Source organism: Neolamprologus multifasciatus, chromosome 1 (genome assembly GCF_963576455.1).
Source record: "Neolamprologus multifasciatus chromosome 1, fNeoMul1.2, whole genome shotgun sequence".
Classification (NCBI taxonomy): domain Eukaryota; kingdom Metazoa; phylum Chordata; class Actinopteri; order Cichliformes; family Cichlidae; genus Neolamprologus; species Neolamprologus multifasciatus.
In genome coordinates, this window is record NC_140439.1 from 5,875,739 (window position 1) to 5,896,803 (window position 21,065).

Sequence of the window (21,065 nt, forward strand, 5' to 3'; positions counted from 1 at the left end):
CAAAGGGATCCACTTTTATTTTTGATTTTAATGAAAGTAATAAACTTATTTACAGTGTTTGTTTGCACTGGTTAGTTGTGTTCTGAGGTCATCGTCACCTTTTCTCAAATTCAGTTCATGCTAAGTTGACCCAGCTCTCATTCTGCTGCCCACAGAAAGACTCTGTGATTTTCAATGTGTGGGACATTGGTGGTCAGGCCAGCATGTCCACAGTGAACCAGTGTTTCTTCACTGATAAGGCTTTGTATGTGGTCATCTGGAACCTTGCAATGGGAGAGGAAGCTGTGGCCAACCTGCAGACATGGCTGCTCAACATCGAGGTAATTTGTTTCTTTATTGCAGTAGTGAGAGAGATGACGATTAATACAGGATGTTTATGCTGGAGGCGCATGAGGGAGATTTGTGTAAAAGTGTGGATGTCATAGAGCAGCAACATGTAGGAACATGTGTAATCTCTGCTGAGCATGGCGTGGAAGTCCAGAGGTGGAAATTAGATACCAAGGGTAGCTGAGAATAACCAGTTTAAGATTCTGTGGGACAAACTGGTGATCGCTAACCAACCGGACATAGTAGTAGTGGTGGAAGAAGGGTGTAGTAATAGATATAATAGCTATACCACGTGATAGCAACAGCAGGAAGAAGGAACATGAGGGCTGAGAGAGGAGCTCGAGAAGATGTAGAGGTAGTCGGCACACTCGGGGCCGTGACCTCCTAACTGGGCAAGTGGGTCCCCTGGTGAGATCCTTCCCATTTTTATTTTCTAAAAGACTCAAGTCGTTGGGTTTAAGAACCTGATGAGCTTTCTGTAATAAACACATGTGTGTGGTAAGAGTGAGTGGAAGGTGTTCCTGTTTAAAGAAACAGAAGTTTGTTCTTTGACTAAATAAACGAACCACATGGCAGTCGTGTTGCTTCCATCACCTCACTGACATTTTATTTTGAAGGATCGTCTCTCATTAGGCTTCCTGGATTTTTCTGTTTGTTTTTTTTGACCACAGTGAAATGTTTTCCAAGTTCTTTGTCTTTTGAGTTTTAGCTATAAAAAAGAAGAAAAGAAATTTTACTCCAGACAGACGTGTCAGTCAGACTGGTGACCGCAGCAACAGCAGAGCTGCGTATGCTGTGTTGATTCCAGGTTTAGTTAGTGCCCAAGATTTTTAACAAATGTATGCGGCTTGTAGGGGTGGGGGAAAAATGGATACTGTGTAGCATGGTGATATTTTGTTTGCTAATAATGTATGGATACAGGGACAGCAGAAATCGATATTTTGTTACAAAAAGGTTTTTGTGCTCTGACTTCAGAGCATGTTGATCCTTTTTCTGAGCAAGAATCCTGACATTCCTTCACTGTCCAAATGTGTTTAACTTGTTTTTGGCAGCAATAAACATGACCGTTTACTTATTTTAATTTAAGACATGTTTTATTTTAATTAAGTTTAAAACTTTTTTATTTAATGTAAAATTATATTTTGTTTTCATTTACTTTCAAATTCTTCAGTTGCTGAAGGGGCTGCATAGTTTTCATAAACTGCATAGTTCAGAATAGCTATAATTGTACCAGATGGTTGATTCAGTTAAGTTGGACTAGACTGTAATACAAACCGTTCAGTTTGTCAACAATCAAACTGAAATGAGAGAAAGACTGAGTGTGAGACTTTGATATTAGAGAAAATGAATATTGATAAAGTTTACCTTTATGTACAGAATCTGAATATCGCAAAATATTTAAAAAATTGCAATAATATCGTATCGTGGGATGTATGGTGATTCCCACCTCTAGTGGCCTGGTGCATGAATTGATCGTATATAATAAACTGACATCTACCATGAAAAACATTCAGTAGTGGTGATTATTGATATTAAACTAATAGAATAGATACACCTGTGACACATCTGTATTCACTCTGTTTTACAAATCAAATCTTCAGGTGATTTTGTCATTTTTATGCTTCTTTCTTTAACATGCTGTCAGTTATTATGTTATTGCTTGTGTGCTGTATGCTGCAGGCACGAGCCCCTAACTCTGCAGTGATTGTAGTGGGAACACATCTGGATCTTATTGATACCAAGTTTCGTACGGAGAGACTGGCGACACTGAGGGCTTACGTGTTGGCTCTGTGTCGATCCCCATCAGGCACTCGAGCTGCTGGTTACCCTGATATCACCTACAAACACTTGCAGTAAGTACACATTTAACTTTTCTATTGCTTATTAACATTCGTCATCTTCTTACAGATCATTTTCAGAGTATTTATTCTTTTGTGTGTTTGTATACGCGTGCGTGCTGTTCTTGGTTTTCAGTGAAGTATCCTGTAAAACTCTGGAGGGATTTGATGGTCTAAAGATGCTGATCTACCAGGTGGTTCTCTCCATGAAAGATAACAGCAGCTTAGCCTGTGGTGGAAAACTGCTCGGCAGACTTGTAAGCAAGCTAATCATGTAATCATGTACATGCAGAGACAGTGTTGCACTTTGACCCTTCAGAAAAGAGTGTTTTCTTTCTGTATAAACGTATACGTGTTTTTAAGAGTTATTTTAAATGACCTAGCAGTGGGAAACTCATATAGTAATCTTTATAACCATGTGTTTTGTCAGCAAACTCTATGCAGAAGTTTTAATCATTTATTCACTTATAATAAACATATTATATTATATTATGACAATTTTTAAAGTGATAGCATTGGGTTCTTATTTTACTTGAAAGTAAATTTGCACCACTGTTGTCTCCTCCAGATCCCCAGAAGCTACCTGGCACTCCAGGAAATAGTCATAGCCGAGAAGGAGCGGCGACATTCCGAAGGAGAGGTCCAGTACCTAACTGATGCACAGTTAAATGACATCATTGAACAAAACCCAGGAAGTGACATCAGAGATTACGAAGACCTGCAGACTGGTATTATGACAGCATTTGAAATGTGGAAATCATTTATGAAAATTCATTTATTTACATTCTTTATTTGGGACATTTTCCATGTAATTTGATGAGCCATCACAGAGTCACCAGTCAGTGAGTGGGTGGAAGGCGTCTCCTTCAAAGTCATTGAATAACGTCAGCCCACAACAGTGAACATAACAGCTGTGTACTTTACCATATCAATGTTTTTGGTAACATTGTATCTCCTAACATTAAGTTGCCACTTAAAGAGATTCCAAAGAAGTTTTAATGTACAAAACAAACCCCTCATATATTTTCTGTGTGCATAAAACTAGAGATAATCCAGTTTATTTACATGGACACTTTGCTGCCACATTATTGGAAACAACTTTATTTATTTGTTTATTGAACCTTTTGACAAATGTAAAAAATAGATTCAATATTTTTGCGCATACGAGTTTAAATTTGTATCAGATTTGTTACAACAGCATTTTTTACAATTCATTTCTTGTTTTAGGGGGAAGAAGAATGACAGTGATCATGTAGAGGTCTCAAAAACTTGTATCAAATATGAACACATACAGGATGAGGCCTTTAAGCAAGAGTGTCCATGAGGACGCGTTTGCTTTTAGAGCAAACCTCAAGAATCAGCTTCTCAGTCCTTGAGTTCATTTTCCTACTTTGTTGGTTTAAGAAAAATATTATTGTTTGAACTTGTAACTTAGAAACTATGATCCTTAAGTGTGGTGTATATTGTCAACATATAGAAGTACTGTAGAAAGCTTTGAAATGTCACATTTGACCTTTTCAAGGACTCTACGTTATTCAGAAAGTCAGAGTGAGAAGAATGCTCTGCACAGTTTCTTACTGCCGTTGTTTGTACATATTGAACATATTTGAACATATTGGGATGTAGGGAAGACTAAATGGAGATTCTTATTATATGTAGATTTGATTTGATATTGTTTTTACCTTGGTCAAACTTTCATTAATTCTGCTGCCTTTGCTTTCGTTGGCAACATTTAGGAAACTCAGTTCTATTTGGTTTTATTTGTTGTGCCAAATCACAACAGCAGTTGTCTCACTGCTTTATATTGTTACATAAAGACAATAATGCAGAGAAAATCCCCAACACTTGAGGACAAAGACCCAGACAGAGTTTTCATTTATTTTAAAGCCTGATGCTCAAAAACCTGTTTGGGCCTTACTTAGAATTTCTCAGACTTTTTATCTGATTCAGTGCTCAGCTAAGATATTATTAGCTAAGAATTATGACAGGTGATTTTAACATCCATGAACATACTAAAATGTTCAGTTTCTCAATGTCAGAACAAGATCTAGAATGTGATTAAAGTGGGTGGATTGTGAGTCTTTACCAGTAGGCAATACAGAGCTTAGATGGAGCCGATGGGTGAGGGGATTAGCTCAGTACCTTCCAGGTGTCTTCCCTGCCTCTGCAGAGAGAACAGCCACACCTGTTAACAGCAGCTTCCCTCTAGATCAGTGCACTCAGTAACTAATTGGGTTCAATTGAGTGGTTTGGAAAACTGAGCCCCAAGCGTCTAACACTTTTAAACAGCTGGAGTAACCTGTGAGAGCTGTTCACTAATGTAGAGTTTCATGTTTTTACCCTCACTGTTAAAGTGTGCTCAACTCTTTGGCTGATTAATAAGCTGGAGTGGGAGATTGCTCACGTTTGCTCCGTGTGTTGGTGGTCTGGGAGCAGACGCAGTGTCTGTGGGGATGTGGTTTGGGGGTGTTAATGATATGTTCACTATAAATATCACATTAAAGTTTGCATCCCAATATAATGTGACATTTGACCTCTAATCTTACTCCAACAGGTCTTTAAAGAAAGTCTTAAAGGCTGATTAACGAGCTGCCTAGTTCATTAGAAACACACTGTAGTATAACGTTATGTAGCAGCGTTAGCAGAGGTTTCCACTCTAAATGCTGCTTATTTGTGAAGCATCACCACATCGACGTGTTATTTCTTCATCGTTTTTTTCTTTTTCTCCTTTTTTCCCGACAACCAGCGATCGGTTTCTTGATAGAAACTGGAACCTTGCTCCACTTTCCTGACACCAGCCATGGGCTCTGCACTCTCTACTTCCTTTGTCCCGTGTGGCTATCGGAGTGCTTAGAGAGGATCGTACACCTCAAATCCTCTCGATATATAGCAAGAAACGGAGTGATCCAAACTGAAGACCTGAGGGTGAGACTTGCCTTTCTGTTGTTCTGCGTGTTGAAACGGGTGTTTTGAAGTAATATGTGTTGTGGTATCTGTTGTGCAGATGCTTTTGGTAGGAACAGGCTTCACACAGCAGACAGAGGAACAGTATTTCCAGTTTCTGGCCAAGTTTGAGATTGCCCTGCCTGTGGCCAACAACAGGTAATTTCTCTCTCTTTGCAGGAGTTACTCTTTACAGGTCCTAAACAGCTCTAAGGAAACATCCTCAAATGGGCAGCAGGAGGATTGTATGATATACAACTTAAAATTATTATTCTCACATATGTGGACATTGGATTTTGGGTTGTGTAGACCACAATACTACATTTTGCTCTACAAGGGCCTGATATCCACTTACGAGGACATCATACTACCACTGTCGTATCGTAATTTAAAGCTATTGTCCTCTTATGTGGATCTCATTTTTCTTCAAAACAAAAATCAGGTTAAAAAAAGATCACATCATTCTTTGTTTTTACATTCATCAGGTTGCAATCAGCCAAAATAGCAAAGAGAAATTAGAAAAGCCATGAAAGAGTTCAGGTCGTAGGAGCAGTGTTGGGGAGTAACGGAATACATGTACCGCCGTTACGTATTTAAAATACAAAATATGAGTAACTGTATTCCGTTACAGTTACCGTTTAAAAAGGTGGTATTTAGAATACAGTTACTTTGTTGAAATAAATGGATTACACGGCGGTACTTCCCTGTTTCATATTGTGGCGGGTCAGGACTGTTTGGGTTTTGTTTGACAGCTACGTTCTGTTGTTCCAGGCAGCGTTACGGTTGCCATGGTTACAGGGTGACGCTCTCTCTCTGCGTGTTTCCTGGGTGAGAGAGGCCTTTTTGTTGTTGTTGTGCTAAGCTAATAGGCAGAATGCTACAGGTATAGCTCTAAAGAATGTAGCATCATGGGCAGTGTAGTCCGTGCTGCAGGGAGAATGGACTGCCATACACGTTATGTGTCTGTGAGCGAGGGAGGGAGAAAAAGGAAAAGTACGAGCTGTCATCGAGCAGAAACGGGAGCTGGAAGCATGTAAATATAATAATAACCACTGCAGCCAAGAAGAGAGCCTGACGAGCCCAGTTGTAAGTAAGCTATTAAGACTCGACTGTACACCGTGTTCCTGTTTTCCTCTGAAACAATAAGTTCTGTTGGAGCAGCCTTTCAACGCCTCTCTCTGTCTCTGCTAGCAAAGTTGACCCAGACAACAAAGTAAAGCTAGTTTTCAGCTACGAGCCGACACAGAACCCACCGTATTAGTCAGAGGTCCCTTTACTACGGTTCGGAGCCGCGGACCTTCAGTAACAGTAATAAATCACAGCAATAGTACATTCATGTAGTTGTAAACAGCATGATAATATATTAAGTAATCCAAAGTATTCAGAATACGTTACTCTCATTGAGTAACGTAACGGAATACGTTACAGAATACATTTCGGGGCATGTAATCTGTAATCTGTAATGGAATACATTTAAAAGTAACCTTCCCAACACTGCGTAGGAGGTTAAAGGAAGATGAAGCAGCTTATAAATTGTGATGTGATTGACAGTTGCTACTCTATGAGAGCGTCTCTCAGTACCTTCTCATACACCGGGGATATTTGTTTTCCTTTTGCCCTCCTACAGCTATCTGCTGCCCCATCTACTTCCCCCTAAACCAGCCCTGGACATTCATGGCTTCCGCCAGCAGACCCACAACACCCTCCAACGCCTTTTCAAGATGAGCTTCGTTCCTGCTGGATTTTGGGAGCGTTTCATTGCCAGGATGCTTATAAGCCTCCAAGAAATGGACATGCAGGTAGTTTCTCTTCATTCTCCAATTTTAATTGTGAGTTTTTCACTTTCGTGGCCTAAAACGTTGCATCTATGCAGTCGTTTGAAAGCAAAATAAAAAGCAGCAGGAGCCGGCACAGCAGGAGTTCTGTGATCTACAGCTTTACCGGATCACAACAGAGGAGTCGCTGCAGCACCTTCAGAGTGCGACGCAGCCAGACTATCTACTGGAAGGAAGGACTTCTCGTCACGTTCGATGGAGGTTACCTCAGGTAAGAGCTGGAGCTAGAAGATATGGTCATTCAAATATTCATTAGACAAATAATTAAGATTGGACGTGCATGGTGGGAATTTTAAGGGCGTTGACCTTTTGCTGTCTGAAATGATTCATTTGTAAACTAGTTCAAAGATAAATGTTGTCTTTTATCAATTTCTTTAACAATTACTGATATTATAGTCATCTCTATTATCAATGTTCAGTGTTTTATTATTGTTATTTATAGCTGAGATTGTGTTCATGTGTATCACAGTATGTCTGAGTGCTTTTAATAATCAAAGCAAGTGGAAAATAAGACGACACACTAAAGGGATGTAAACATTTTCTGTTTAAAGGAAATCTGAAATCTTCATAAAAATTGGCCTAAAACGGAAAATGTGCAAAGGACGAATATTTCCAGCTGTGATACTGGTTTTGAGCAGTGAGACATGGAAAAGCCAGTGCCTCATCCTCCCTGCTGTTTGAATATCCTTTGAGTTGATGCAGATGCTTGTTTATGTCTGTGCAGTGTGGAGTCATCAGATGTTAACTGGAAGAGGAAGAAGAGTGGAGGCATAAAGATTATCTGTCAGTCAGAGACCAGGGATTTCTCTGCTATGGCATTCATCACAGACCATGTCAACTCTCTGATAGAGCAGTGGTTCCCAGGTCAGTACACTACGTGCTTTTTTGCAGTACCCTAGCAGAGCATCAGCTCACAGCATGTGAATCCCCTGTATCAAAGCTGTACCTGGTAGCATTGAAAATACCCACTGAAAAAGGTCTGGATTCACTTGGCTTGCTTGGGCACAGCCTGAGGAAATGATATGAATCCGCTTCCCCGTAGACCCACCACTTGGGAAGGGCGGGGGCAGACATTAGGGTTGGGTATATTGTATGCTGGGTGGCAGACAAAGTTGAGGGTGGGGGTATGTTAACCATGCTGACTCAGCACACACTGGTTGTTGGACTGTCACTTATGGAGAAGGAATCTGAGCTGATATAGGAGGTGGAGCAATACCAACTGGATATAGTTCAACTTTCTTTCACAGATATAGTATCATAGTAGACTGCTGTGGATCCAGTGTTAGTTGGCATTCATCAAAGTGTGACTGGGTACATGAATGTTATAAAAGGGGTTTAGGTGGAGAATAAATATGCTTTATGAATGTATGTGATGAGTGAATGAGACTTGCTGTACGAGTTCTTTCATTTGCTTTTATCCAGGGGTCTTTAACCTGAAGTCAGTTTTGGTAAATGGTAAATGGACTGTTTTTTTTAGAGAGCTTTACTACTCTATTTGAGCACTCAGCTTTACACAACTTGGCTCATTCACTCATTCACACCCACTCATGAAACCTGAGTCTTCTAGTCTACATGTCGAAGTGTTTCTGGGGGCAGCAGCCCAAGCAGAGAAGCCCAGACCTCCCTCTCCCCAGCCACCTCCTCCAGCTTATCCGGGGGAACACCAAGGCGTTCCCAGGACACGCTGGAGAGATATAATCTCTCCAGCGTGTCCTGGGTCTGCCCCGGGGCCTCCTCCCAGTGGGACATGCCAGGAACACCTCACCCAGGAGGCGCCCAGGAGGCATCCTTGTCAGATGCACGGACCACCTCAGCTGGCTCCTTTCGATGTGGAGCAGCAGCGGCTCTACTCTGAGCCCCTCCCAGATGGCTGAACTTCTCACCCTATCTCTAAGGGAGATGCCAGCCACCCTTCGGAGGAAGCTCATTTCCGCCGCTTGTATCCGCGATCTCGTTCTTTCGGTCCCTACCCACAGCTCGTGGCCATAGGTGAGGGTAGGGACGTAGATCGACCGGTAAATTGAGAGCTTCGCTTTTACACTCAGCTCCCTCTTCACCACGACGGACCGGTGCAGCGTCTGCATCACTGCAGCCGCAACACCAATCCGTCTGTCGATCTCCGGCTCCCTTCTCCCATCACTCGCGAACAAGACCCCGAGATACTTGAACTCCTCCACTTGGGGCAGGAACTCATCCCCGACCTGGAGTGGGCACTCCACCCTTTTCCGGCTGAGAACCACGGCCTCAGATTTGGAGGTGCTGATCCTCATTCCCGCTGCTTCACACTCGGCTGCGAACCGCTCCAGTGCGAGCTGGAGGCCCTCACCCGATGAAGCCAACAGAACCACATCATCCGCAAAGATCAGAGATGAGATCCTGAGGCCACCAAAGTGAAAGCCCTCCGCCACTTGGCTGCACCTAGAAATCCTGTCCATAAAAATTATGAACAGAACCGGTGACAAAGGGCAGCCCTGGCGGAGCCCATCACCCACCGGGAACGAGTCCGACTTATTGCCGGCAATGCGAACCAAGCTCTTGCAACGGTTGTATAGGGATCGAATGGCCCGTAGCAATGGGTCAGACACCCCATACTCCCGCAACACCTCCCACAGGACACCCCGAGGGACACGGTCGAATGCCTTCTCCAAGTCCACAAAACACATGTAGACTGGTTGGGCAAACTCCCATGCACCCTCAAGTATCCTCGAGAGGATGAAGAGCTGGTCCAGTGTTCCGCGACCAGGACGAAAACCGCATTGTTCCTCCTGTATCCGAGGTTCAACTAGCGGACGAACTCTCCTTTCCAGCACCCTGGCATAGACTTTCCCAGGGAGGCTGAGGAGTGTGATCCCCCTGTAGTTGGAACACACCCTCCGGTCCCCCTTCTTAAAGATGGGGACCACCACCCCAGTCTGCCAGTGCAGGGGTACTGCCCCTGATCTCCATGCATGCGTGTCAACCAGGACAGCCCTACAACGTCCAGAGCCTTCAGGAACTCAGGGCAGACCTCATCCACACCAGGGGCTCTGCCACCAAGGAGTTGTTTAACTGCCTCAGTGACCTCGCCCCTGGAAATTGGCGGGTCATCCCCCTCATCCCTCGGACTTTGAACATGGTATCAGATTAATTTAACAGTTCATCTGCATGTTTTAATCCAACTTCTGGAGGCTTACGGCAGACCTTTCACTATGCAAAACAAGCAGCGATGTTTTTAGTGGTGAGCACAAGAACAGCGTTGCTTTTTTGGATGCTTGAAACATTTTTTCTTTATCTCAACAGGAGCTCACCATCTCAGTAACAGGTTCGCCTCTTTGCTCTTCATCAAAACAGAGTGTTTGTGCCACAGACTCCAGCTCCTCAAACTGTGTGTGCCATGGTGATTGTCACTGGTTCTGCTGTGTTTTTCTTTCAAACTGGGAACTGCGTGGGCTTAATGTTGTCAAACTTTTCATTCATAGGCTGATCCTGAATACGTTTGTACATATGTACGTAATACATTATCGCAAATGAAGATGAAAGGCTCGCATCTGCATGGTTTAACACATCGGTGTGCTACAGAGCTACTTGTGTCTCAAGAACTTTTTGTAATCGAATTATTCAAATTACTCATGTGTCAGTGCAGCCCCTTAAAGAGTGTTTTGTGAATCCATGTGTGAATGGATGAAAGTGCTTTCAGAACTCTGTGTTGTGCATTAACTCTGATTTTCAGCCCTCTGCTACATCTTTACATAAAGTGAACATACTTTTTTTACTTTCTTCCAGCTTTGACTGGCAGTGAAAGTGATGGGAGTCTTCTTGTAGAGCAGTATGCCCCCTGTTCTCTCTGTGCCTCCCTGGGCCAAAAGAATCAGGTTGAGTTCCCAGCCAATGAACACAGCAAGGATGGAGATGGTGTAAAATGTGAAGATGACAAAGGAAGAGAAGCAGGGGTCTATTATTTTAACATGGAGGACTGCGTACTGGCTGCAGTGGAGAAGGAACACATCGTGTGTCCTCTGCATCCCGATCAGCCAGTTCCTCTTCAGGAGCTGGTCCCAGAACTCTTCATGACTGACTTCCCTGCACGGTAAACTCTAAAATTTCATATTAGACTGAAACATATGAAATCTTACTCTGCTGGTTAATTGTGAGCTTGACTTTAAAGTTTCTCATCATTTAATTTCAAAGAAAAACACAGGCGCAAGGCAAGATAGCAGGACAGAAATCAAGGTCCGAGGTTAAAAGCCCTTATTTAAGAAACTCTTAACTTTAATATGTTGTATGGTTAATATGTACACATAATAAATTATCATTTGTTTCTTTTTTTCTGGATGCCAGATGTTTGATAGTAGTTTTGCATTATATAGTGTAGAATTCAAACCATATTTTGCTGGAGACACTAGAGAAAAACAACAAGAAAGTTGATTTTATTATTTTCTAAGTTATAATTAGAATACCACCGAGAAACGCCAGCCTTTGAATGGAAATAGCATTTTCTTCGTTTTTGTGATTATAAAGTGCTTCTAGTAAAATGTTCTACATGCTTTATTTTGCATTATAGTGAAATATGACCATTCAGAAATTGTCACTAGTTGCCTTTTGCTATATGAAGTCGTTTTATTATTACACTAATTGCCAAAAGTATTCACTCACCCATCCAAATCATTGAATTTGGTTGTTCCAAAATGTTCAACCTGAAGCGCAAGTGGGTTCTGCAGCAGGAAACGAACCACAACACACCAACACACTACCTCTAAATAAAACAAAATGAACACTTTGGAGTGTCCTTGTCAAAGTCCTGACCTGAGTCTGATTGAGATGCTGTAGTATGACCTTCATGCTTGAAAACCCGTCAGTTAATCGCAAATGCTTGATTGGAGTTGTTTGTTCTAAGAGTGGCCCAACAAGTTATTAGGTTTAGGGGGCAATCACTTTTTCACACAGGGCATAGAGGTTTTGTTTCTACACTGCATTTTTGCTTTTGCATTTTTATATTCTCTATTTATATTGTTTATTTTATTGTTACTTTATGTGCAATTTTACTTTTCTGCATGCAACATTGAAGCAGCTCAGAGCCCAAGAATTTCACTCATGTGCCATTGTTACTGTTACGAAATCAGTTCTACCCCCGGTTCTTTTATTCGTTGAGGCATCCAGAGACGGCACCGGACCAAGAACTCAGTAGTTATTTCACAAAACCTTTATTCATCTTTATTCATCTTCATTTAAGCATGCACTTCTAGAAGGGAAGACGAGGCCGGTGTGTCCCTCTGCAAAATCTTCACCCCTTTGTTAGTTACAGCCATCTTTATAGAGGCGTCCCCATCATAAAACCCCCCCACAGTGTGCTGCAAACTGTGTCTGTGTCTATGTGAGTGCTCGTGTGTGACTGTGTACGCATACCTGTGTGTATGTGTGTGCACGTGAGTGAGTGTGCGTGACAGTTAAAACACTGTGGGTGTAGGTGACTCCCTAGAGGTCATAAAAAACCCATTTCCCTTCCAGACCACAGTTATCCAGGTCAAATGTTGAGACCTTTCACAGTTCAACTGGGGGAGGGGTCTCCTACAATCTACTCCTAAGTTCATTACAGTCAGGCCTTTGTTAACACATTTCTAAACTCTAAAATAAGCTAAACATTTCTACATTACTTATATATGACAAATAAACGAACAGGGTAACAGCTAGTGGAGACGAGGCTTGTCATCACTGGAAACTATCTCAATGCAGAGAGCTATCGAGATGAGATTTTGGAATACGTGGCAATCCTATAGCACCACAGTCTGGAGTCAAACTCCATCTTCCACGATGACAGCGTTCAACCAAGCAGAGCAAGTTTTATTAGAGACTACTACCAGAATTTGGGAGTGGAAAGGATGGAATGACCTGCCTGCAGGCATGACCTCAACCCCATTTAAAACTTGTAGGATCAGCCTGGGTGTGCTTGCTGTTCATACAGAGTGACCAACAACACTGGCTGACTTGCAACAAATGCTGGTTGAATAATGGGATAGCAGGTTGCTGTGGCTGTGTGGTTTTTCCATGTGTTTCTGAGGCGCCTGTTTGTTAAGGAATAATTGTTGTTGTTTTTTTCTGACATCAGTCATCTAGAATACGCAACACCAAACAAGAGTTACAAGGGACCCGTGTGTTACAGGCACACACAGATACAAACATCCATTCCCACCCTCATGCTCTCATATGCACTTACTCAACACTCACCCAACGTGGAGACAGACATAAAGAGACGCTGTACACACAATCACACTCCCCAAGCCCAGGTCTAGGTACCTTTGCCCCTGGAGGGGGAAACTGCACCCAGACACAGGTGGTGTTACCCTTTTCCCTGCGGTGGGGAGAAGCAGACCGCCCCGACTCGGCAGCAGCAGGGAGGCCCCACACTCCAGACCCCAGTCGGACGGCCAACTCCTCCTCCCGGCCCCCCGCTCCAGCAGGCAGCAGAGAACGGGGGTGTGTGAAGACTCCAAAACCTCCCTCCGCCCGCTCATATGTGGTGTTGATGTATGTGTGTTCTAAGGTGCATTTAAAACCCAGGAGGGCATGGAGCTACCTGCCAGAGAGCAGCAGGTAAGGGCATAGCCCCTCCTGCTAGCCCTCAGTGTCTACGTGTATTTAAAATTGAGAGGTGGGCAACGACGCCAGGGGTGAGGTGTACACCCTGATGGTCTTTTGGATTCCGTGTAGCGTGCCCACCCCCAAGATCCTATATGTATGTGTTATGAGAGTGTGAGTAATGTGAATGTCTAAGTTGTGAGATAAAATTGAGGCACAGGCAGCCAGAAGGGGACAGGGGGGGGGGGGAGCCTTCCCTGCACCCTGCTGACACACCTTTACCCCAAGGCCCTGCATGTGTGGGTGATTGTGGTGGAGCGGGAAGAGGGAGGCAGCTGGAGATGGGGAGGGAAGGAAGGGAGGGGCAAGTGACCCCTCCCTGGGGCCAGCTCCCCCACTGACCCCAGTAGGCACCCCCATATTCTGCAACCCGCCAGGGAAAGGGGGCCCAGGCCCATCTGGACCGGGGCCCAGTTCAGCAGCGCCGCCTGGCCCCACAGAGCCCGGGACAGCCCACCCGACCCCACCACAGAGAAAACTGCCCCCACCCCGTCATCCACTCATCTTCCAGACTACACAAGACAATAGACGCCCAGGCTGAGAGCTTCCTCCACCTCTCCTGTATCTCCCCCTCCTGCAGAGAGAGTTCCTGAAGAGAGGAGAGCTCCTGCAAGATGTAACAACCTCCCCCACCAGTTGAAGAGCCCCCCAGGAGGCTCGATGCACTGGCGGCACCATGCGCCAGGGCTGGGCCCCCATACACTCACCCGCCTGTATCAAGACTAAAGTAATCTAATAGATAATTTCTATATTGGTTAGAATTAAGATTATTTTTATTTTTCCAGTTCATGAGGACTGTTTTCTTGGCGATGCATAGGGCAGTGAAAACCATATGGGCTATATTCTTTTCTGAAGTGACATTATGTAAGCTGCTCAACAAACACACTAAGGGGGAAGTTGGAATGTTACATTAGACACATACAGACACTTTGATAAGTCTTCACATATCTCGCGCCAAAACTTCTGAACTGGTGGACAGAACCAAAGAGCGTGGATATAATTGTCCGGTGAATTAGTTTGGCAGTGTGAGCAGTTGTTGGTAGACGTATAACCCATCTGGAACATCCTCTGTATCTTACTCTGTATCTTTAGCATCATTATTACATCCATACAATATTGATTGTAAATAAGGTTAGCACGTTGTTAGCACGTTGTTAAAGCAGGCCATACAAAAGGCGTCATACGTTTTGCACTCTATGTAGGATTTTGTATTGAATTAATTGAAGACTGGGATTTCTAATTAAATGAAAGGTTTTTAAGCAAATCTGAGACCAAAGGTTTTGGTCTAAGTTAACTGATAAATCCGCTTCCCATTTTGCAATAGGAAGTGATATTGACTCATCTGTTTTAGAAAGCATTCTGTATATTTTGGAAAGTAATTTTGGGGTTTTAAGAGTAAGAAACTGAACCACACTTGGTGGTGTTTATTGATCCCATACTGTGTAACTAGTCTGTGAAATGGAATAAATTCTGTTCCTTCTAGTATATGTTCTAAGTATTTGATTCCTTTACCACTCCAATCTGAAAAGTTTATCATATTATTGTTTTGTAATATGTCAGGGTTGTTCCAGATAGGTGTACGTTTGCATGGGATTAATGAAGACTCCGTCAATTTTAGAAACTCCCACCATGCTGTCAGAGAAGAGCTAATGTTGACGCTGTCGTTGGATGTTTGAGCTGATAAATGGTAGATCTGAAATCTCTAGATTATTGCAAAGTGCTTGTTCTACATCTAGTCAAGGTTCGTCTAAGAGGGTCTGTTTTAGCCATCCTGAGATGAACTGAAACCTGTTGGCTAAGAAGTAGTGCTGAAAGTTAGGCAGTTCTAATCCTCCTTTATCCTTGGTCTTTTGTAGTGTTTTTAAGCTTATACGTGGGGGTTTATTTTTCCAAAGGAATTTGGACATACATGAATCTAGAGATCTGAACCAATCTTGTGGCGGTTTAGTTGGGATCATTGAGAATAAATAATTTATTTTTGGTAATACCATCATTTTTATAGCGGCAACCCTTCCCATGAGTGATATGGGTAGACATTTCCATCTAGCCAGATCACCTTCTACTTTCTTTAAAAGTGGGATAGGATTTAATTTAGTTAGATCTGCAAGCTTGGGAGAAATATTAATACATAATATTTTATATTTCCCGATTGCAGTGGTGTGGAAGGAGCAATTAATTGGAATGACTGTAGATTTTGACCAGTTAATTGAGTAATCTGATATTCTTGCAAAAGAGTTTATCAATTCAATCACCACAGAGATATTGGTTTGTGAGTTTTGGAGAAAGAGTAACACATCATCCGCATAAAGGCTGATTTTATGTTCCACGTTCTTGCATTTTATGCCCTTAATTACTGAATTCTGTCTAATTGCTGCTGCTAGTGGTTCAATAAAAAATTGCAAACAGTGAAGGGGAGAGTGGACATCCCTGCCTGGTGCCCCTCAGGAGACAGAAGCTGGAGGATGTTTGGTCATTTGTTCTGACACAAGCTGTTGGGGAATTATATAATATTTTTAACCAGTTAGACAGGTGGAGAGAATACATCACTTGTTCATAAATAAAGAGAAGGAGAGAGAGAAAAAAATGTGTGGCGAGATGCTCCCTGAGTCTGACTATGTGTCTGCATATTTACTAATATGAGTAGGCTTGGCTTAAGTGTGTGTATCCTATACGACTGTGTGCGCTGTCTGACTGATGTAAATGTGCTGCCGTTGAGCGCATGACTGTGTGTGATTGTGCATGATTGTGCTGTGCGTATGTGTCGAAATAAATGATGTTGTTTGTGGATGAGTGTGGAAGCAGGTGATCGAAGTAGTGAAAGAAAGAAAGAAAGAAACCAAGGACGAGGGTGAGCAGCATAAAAACGAGAGGGGGAAAAAACCTGGAAACATTCCAATTAAATCACTGACGGAGAGTGACGGAGTTCATTCTGCTATGATATCACACTTAAGATACGATTTGATACCGGTAAGTTAAACAGATGTTAATGCAAGTTAGTGTGAGTGGATGGGGAAAGGGTGTAGCGGATTCTTATCTGGTGTGAAGTTAATACAGCCACGGAGTGATGTTGGGGTCGCGGTGAAGCTGTCCGTCCACGTAGAGCCGGTCCACAGCAATGACAGCGCGGGAGCCCTTCTGGACGAAGCCGCGTCGGATTGGGAAGAGGACCCTGCGTCGTTCCAGGATCTCTTTTGGAAATTGGTCGTTCACGCTGAAGTCCGTTCCTTTTAAGGAGAGGAAGTTTGTTTGTTTTAAACAAACTTCCTCTCCTTGTGCTATTCTTTCTCCTGTGTTGGGATTCTTCCACTGACACTTCATGTTGAAGTCATTTACATTAACTTCTGCTCCATTTTATCAAGCTCCCAGGGTGATGGAGTCAGGGGGCAGCGCTGGGATGTGCAGGAGGAGAATAAGTAGAGAGTAGAAAGGTCCGCAAACACACAGAGGTCGTCTGCTTTTTACCACACTTTTGTCTGTGCTGAGCTGCCATAGCTTTCTACTCTCTGCCTATTCCTCTCCTCTGGGTCCTGGAGATGACTAAAATCACCACCAGGTAGGCCAGACAGCCAACTCTAGCACCGCCCCCTGAACCCACCGCTTTTGCAATCAGCAGTGTTGAGCATAACACATTTTGTTTTTCCAAGATGAGCTGTATACATTTTCTATAAGCTCCTCCTGTTCATGTTTGTATCTGTTAGGATAACAAATTGAAATAAAAAAGCACCAACTGCTGCACCTGTTTAAAAAAAAAAACAATAAAGCACCTGGAACACAAAAATATGGAAATGCACAGATACATAAATCAGCAATCTTGTCACAAAATCTACCTGATAATAAAGGTGGGAAGCCACAATAATGGCCCTTAGGAGCAGAGGCAGAGAGAGGTAGATCCAGGAGATCCAGGCCACCTGCAGCTCACAAGAGTACAGAAGACCTCAGGATACACATCTAACAACTGCGTATCCATCCCAGGAGGAGGAGGGAGGCCTGAGCTGGAGTGCCCACAACTAGGGCTGGGGATCGTCACTGATTTCTAGAATCGATTTGATTCCGATTCACAAGGTCCTGAATCGATTTGATCCACGATTCGATTCAATTGAATTTGATTCTGGGAAATTTTGCCTCAGTCAGAAATATTATAATTCAGATCAGTACATTTACATATTTTTGTATCTATAAAAAGGAAGCTGACACTTTCAAGACTTTATCAAAGGTGTGAGTATCACAGCAGATGTCTTTGTGTCAAAGTAGCTGAAGATAAAACACAAACACATGAAGGAGATTTTCCTGGCCTGGGATTTTATAAAAATATTCTGCAGTCGATCAAAAACGAAAGAAAACCATTAATCAACACATGAACATTACCTCTGAAGCTACTACGGTTTTATTACAGACACGGCGTTTTGCATTTTGCATAATTTTAAAAAGTTTAAATTTGTTCAGAAGCCTGTTGAACGGCAGAAATTAGGTTTTCTTTTCGGAAGTAAGTAAAAGGGAAAAAAAACATCGGCCGACAGCGCTGTAAGAACGGTAGACTTGTGCGTAACAAGCAAGCGAATAATGCAGAAAACAGATTTTTAGACGGGAAACTGTTCTTGAAGTACAGAGAGAGAGAGAGAGAGAGCTGTGCATGAAGTGTGATTTTATCCTGGTGGAAGCAAAACAGCAAAAGTCAGAGTGAGTTCATGACGATGTTTATGTGAAGCGTAGTTTGGATCTTCTTTTGCTGCTCGTTCAGTCAATATTGTTTGGAGGGAGATCAAACTAACAGCTTTAGAATCAGCGCAAAAAGGACGTGAACACAAAGCACAAACATGAAAAGGGCTTCGTGGCATGTGATCTTCAGTGGAAGGGAACAAAAAAAGCATGTCAAGACTGTTGCCAACACATATCCAAAGAAAATATTTGGTAGGGTGAAAAGAAAGAAAACACAAATAGATCAAAAACAGTGTTAAAGTAAATGATGATCACACAAAGAAATGAATCGAAAGCCATCAGAACATAAAGATCTGGTAAAGGACCTCTAACGCAGAGCACATAAATGATACGTAGTCATACTTGTGAACTGTCAGTACACTATCGTCTGATTGCTTAAAATATTTAAAGCAATGAAGTGTCACATGTGTATTGAAATGTGCATTTGTAATAATACTGTTGTTAAACCAATAATTCTTCTCTGTAGTACTTTTCATGATGTCTTTCCATTATAACTCTAACATGATGTAACTGCACATATACTAAATAATCTCTGGATATATAGCTGCTATGTTTTTACCCCCAAAGTGAGCACTGTCCTCAAAAACCCATTATTGTTTTGGTTTGATTTACTTTGTTTCCCAATTCTGTGTAAGGACCAAGGTAGGCTCAATGTGACTCAATGTGGCTCAATGTGACTCAATGTGACTCAATGTGGCTCAATGTGACTCAATGTGGCTCAGTGTGACTCAATGTGACTCAATGTGACTCAATGTGACACGGTACTCTCTCTACACTCAACTGAAATGAGACTGATTATCTATGTGAGACAGTACAAGCACATGGTCAGGTTTGGGACTTGATGATTAATGTGTGTGTGTGTGTGTGTGTGTGTGTTAGGCTCTTTTTGCAGAAGTCCCAGCTGGAGTATTCTGAGGAGGAAAGTGACATCCTTGGCCAGGGTGGCAGTGGGACCATTATCTATCGAGCCCGATATAGTAACCAGCCAGTAGCTATCAAACGCTTCCACTTCAAGAAGTGTCAACAGCAGGCGATCAGCGAGACAGGTAGAGGAGCATTTCAGAGTTTTTTTGAGTATATAGATTTTAACAAAATAAAAACATCTCTCTGAATATTTGGAAAGCAGATGATGGAAAATATTGCTGGACACCCCATGACATGATCCTGTCACAATACTTCACTCACGATAAAATGTTTTTGCCATTTTTAACACATTGTTTTGCTTCAAAATGGGATTTTCCTGCATACCAACACTATCACTAAAACCTGATATTAGTTTTCTATCAGGCTGATGTCAGTCTGCAGCTGAATGGGCTGGTAAGTTGGCAATTATATGCAATTTTCTTCTGATAATACCGTAATTATCTGTGATCAGTTCAGAGACAGAGGTTCACATTTAACTATTAAATTTGCACTCAGCAGCATACTTGCTTTATGGGAATGTAATCAAAATACAAACAGCTGACACCCAGTTAGTTGAGTAGGGATGGGTATCATTTAGGTTTTATCCGATACCGGTGCCAAACCGGTACTTTTGAAACGGTGCCGGTGCTTAAACGGTGCTCAAACCGGTGCTTAAAGAATGGAGAACACAAACTTTGTCCAAAAACCTCTCATGTTCAGCTGTTTTTTTGTAAAAAGATAACAATGTTAGCCTTTTCTGCAGCTATGGGGCATATATGGTATCACTCTTGGCTGGAAGCAGCTTAAACAATGGAAAAAACACAAACTTTGTCCAAAAACCTCTCATGTTTAACTGTTTTCCACTTTTTCTTTGGTCATTTCAGCCTTTTTGGCCAGGGTGAAAGGAGTATCTGCCATCAAACAAGAAGACAGCTGCATGTAGCTATGATGGTGTTTGCTAGTTCACCTTACATGCATTAATGTAATAACGTGGTTAGCCTACTCAGCGTAAATTACACACGAACAACATTAAGCTACTCACGCAGAGAAGAACGGCTGCTGCTGCTTCATCATCCTCATCATTTCTGCTACACTGGCAGGGCTAGGGGCCAGGACTCTCCTCTTCGGGTTTTTGGGGGATGTTGCTAACTCCGGGTCGATAACAGGCACCACACCCGCAGTAGATGTGCTCGGTGTGAGGTCTCGCAGCAAGCTATCAAATACGGCGCATTTCTCGGCTTTTAAAAAAATGCTATGCGTCGCCAGGTGTTTCATCAGATTTGAGGTGTTACCTCCTTTGACAGTATCACAGTATCAGCTTAAAGCACTTGTTGCAGCTGCTGAGTTTGCATATTTTGCTGTGAAGTACAGCCAGACTTTGACCGCTTCACCTTGGGCATTTTTAATCTGTAGCTCTGCTCTAAAAGAACGTACGTACCTGGACCCGCCTACTACGCTTACAAAGGTAAAATGATTGGCTAGAATCCAAAGTGTATGACATTCAGGAAAAAAAAGCACCGAAATGTGCGCTGCTTTTCGGTCTGGTTACTACCGTTTATGTCAGAACTGGTGCCATCATGGCACCGGATACCGGTACCCATCCCTATAGTTGAGTCGCTTTGAGTTATGCTAATTCAAAAAAACTCATAGAGATTGAACATGTTTGCAATCTGTCTGCCTTTTGTACAGAGCAGCTGTTTCATTTACCATTTAAATATGATCAACCTATCTCTAGTACCTGGCTATATACAACAGGCCCTTCAAGCTGGCGTAGTTTAGTGTACATGTATAAATGTGTATGTGTACGTGGATGGTGTATCTTAAGCTTCTCGTACTCCATCTTTCTGATGTTGCTATCACTTGGTATAACTGTATCTGTCACTATGGTAGA

General features: G+C 42.6%; 1 protein-coding gene across 1 annotated transcript in view; it reads left to right on the forward strand.

Annotated features, from left to right (window-relative positions):
- Positions 1-21,065, forward strand: part of lrrk1 (leucine-rich repeat kinase 1) — a 94,591-nt gene that overhangs the window by 45,917 nt on the left and 27,609 nt on the right. The window contains exons 16-26 of the mRNA XM_085165047.1: positions 156-320; positions 2,008-2,180; positions 2,302-2,422; positions 2,734-2,893; positions 4,912-5,090; positions 5,170-5,267; positions 6,736-6,907; positions 6,982-7,154; positions 7,668-7,807; positions 10,706-11,009; positions 19,151-19,317. Coding sequence (XP_085021173.1) covers positions 156-320; positions 2,008-2,180; positions 2,302-2,422; positions 2,734-2,893; positions 4,912-5,090; positions 5,170-5,267; positions 6,736-6,907; positions 6,982-7,154; positions 7,668-7,807; positions 10,706-11,009; positions 19,151-19,317 — 1,852 coding nt within the window. The remainder of the gene's footprint in view (positions 1-155; positions 321-2,007; positions 2,181-2,301; positions 2,423-2,733; positions 2,894-4,911; positions 5,091-5,169; positions 5,268-6,735; positions 6,908-6,981; positions 7,155-7,667; positions 7,808-10,705; positions 11,010-19,150; positions 19,318-21,065) is intronic.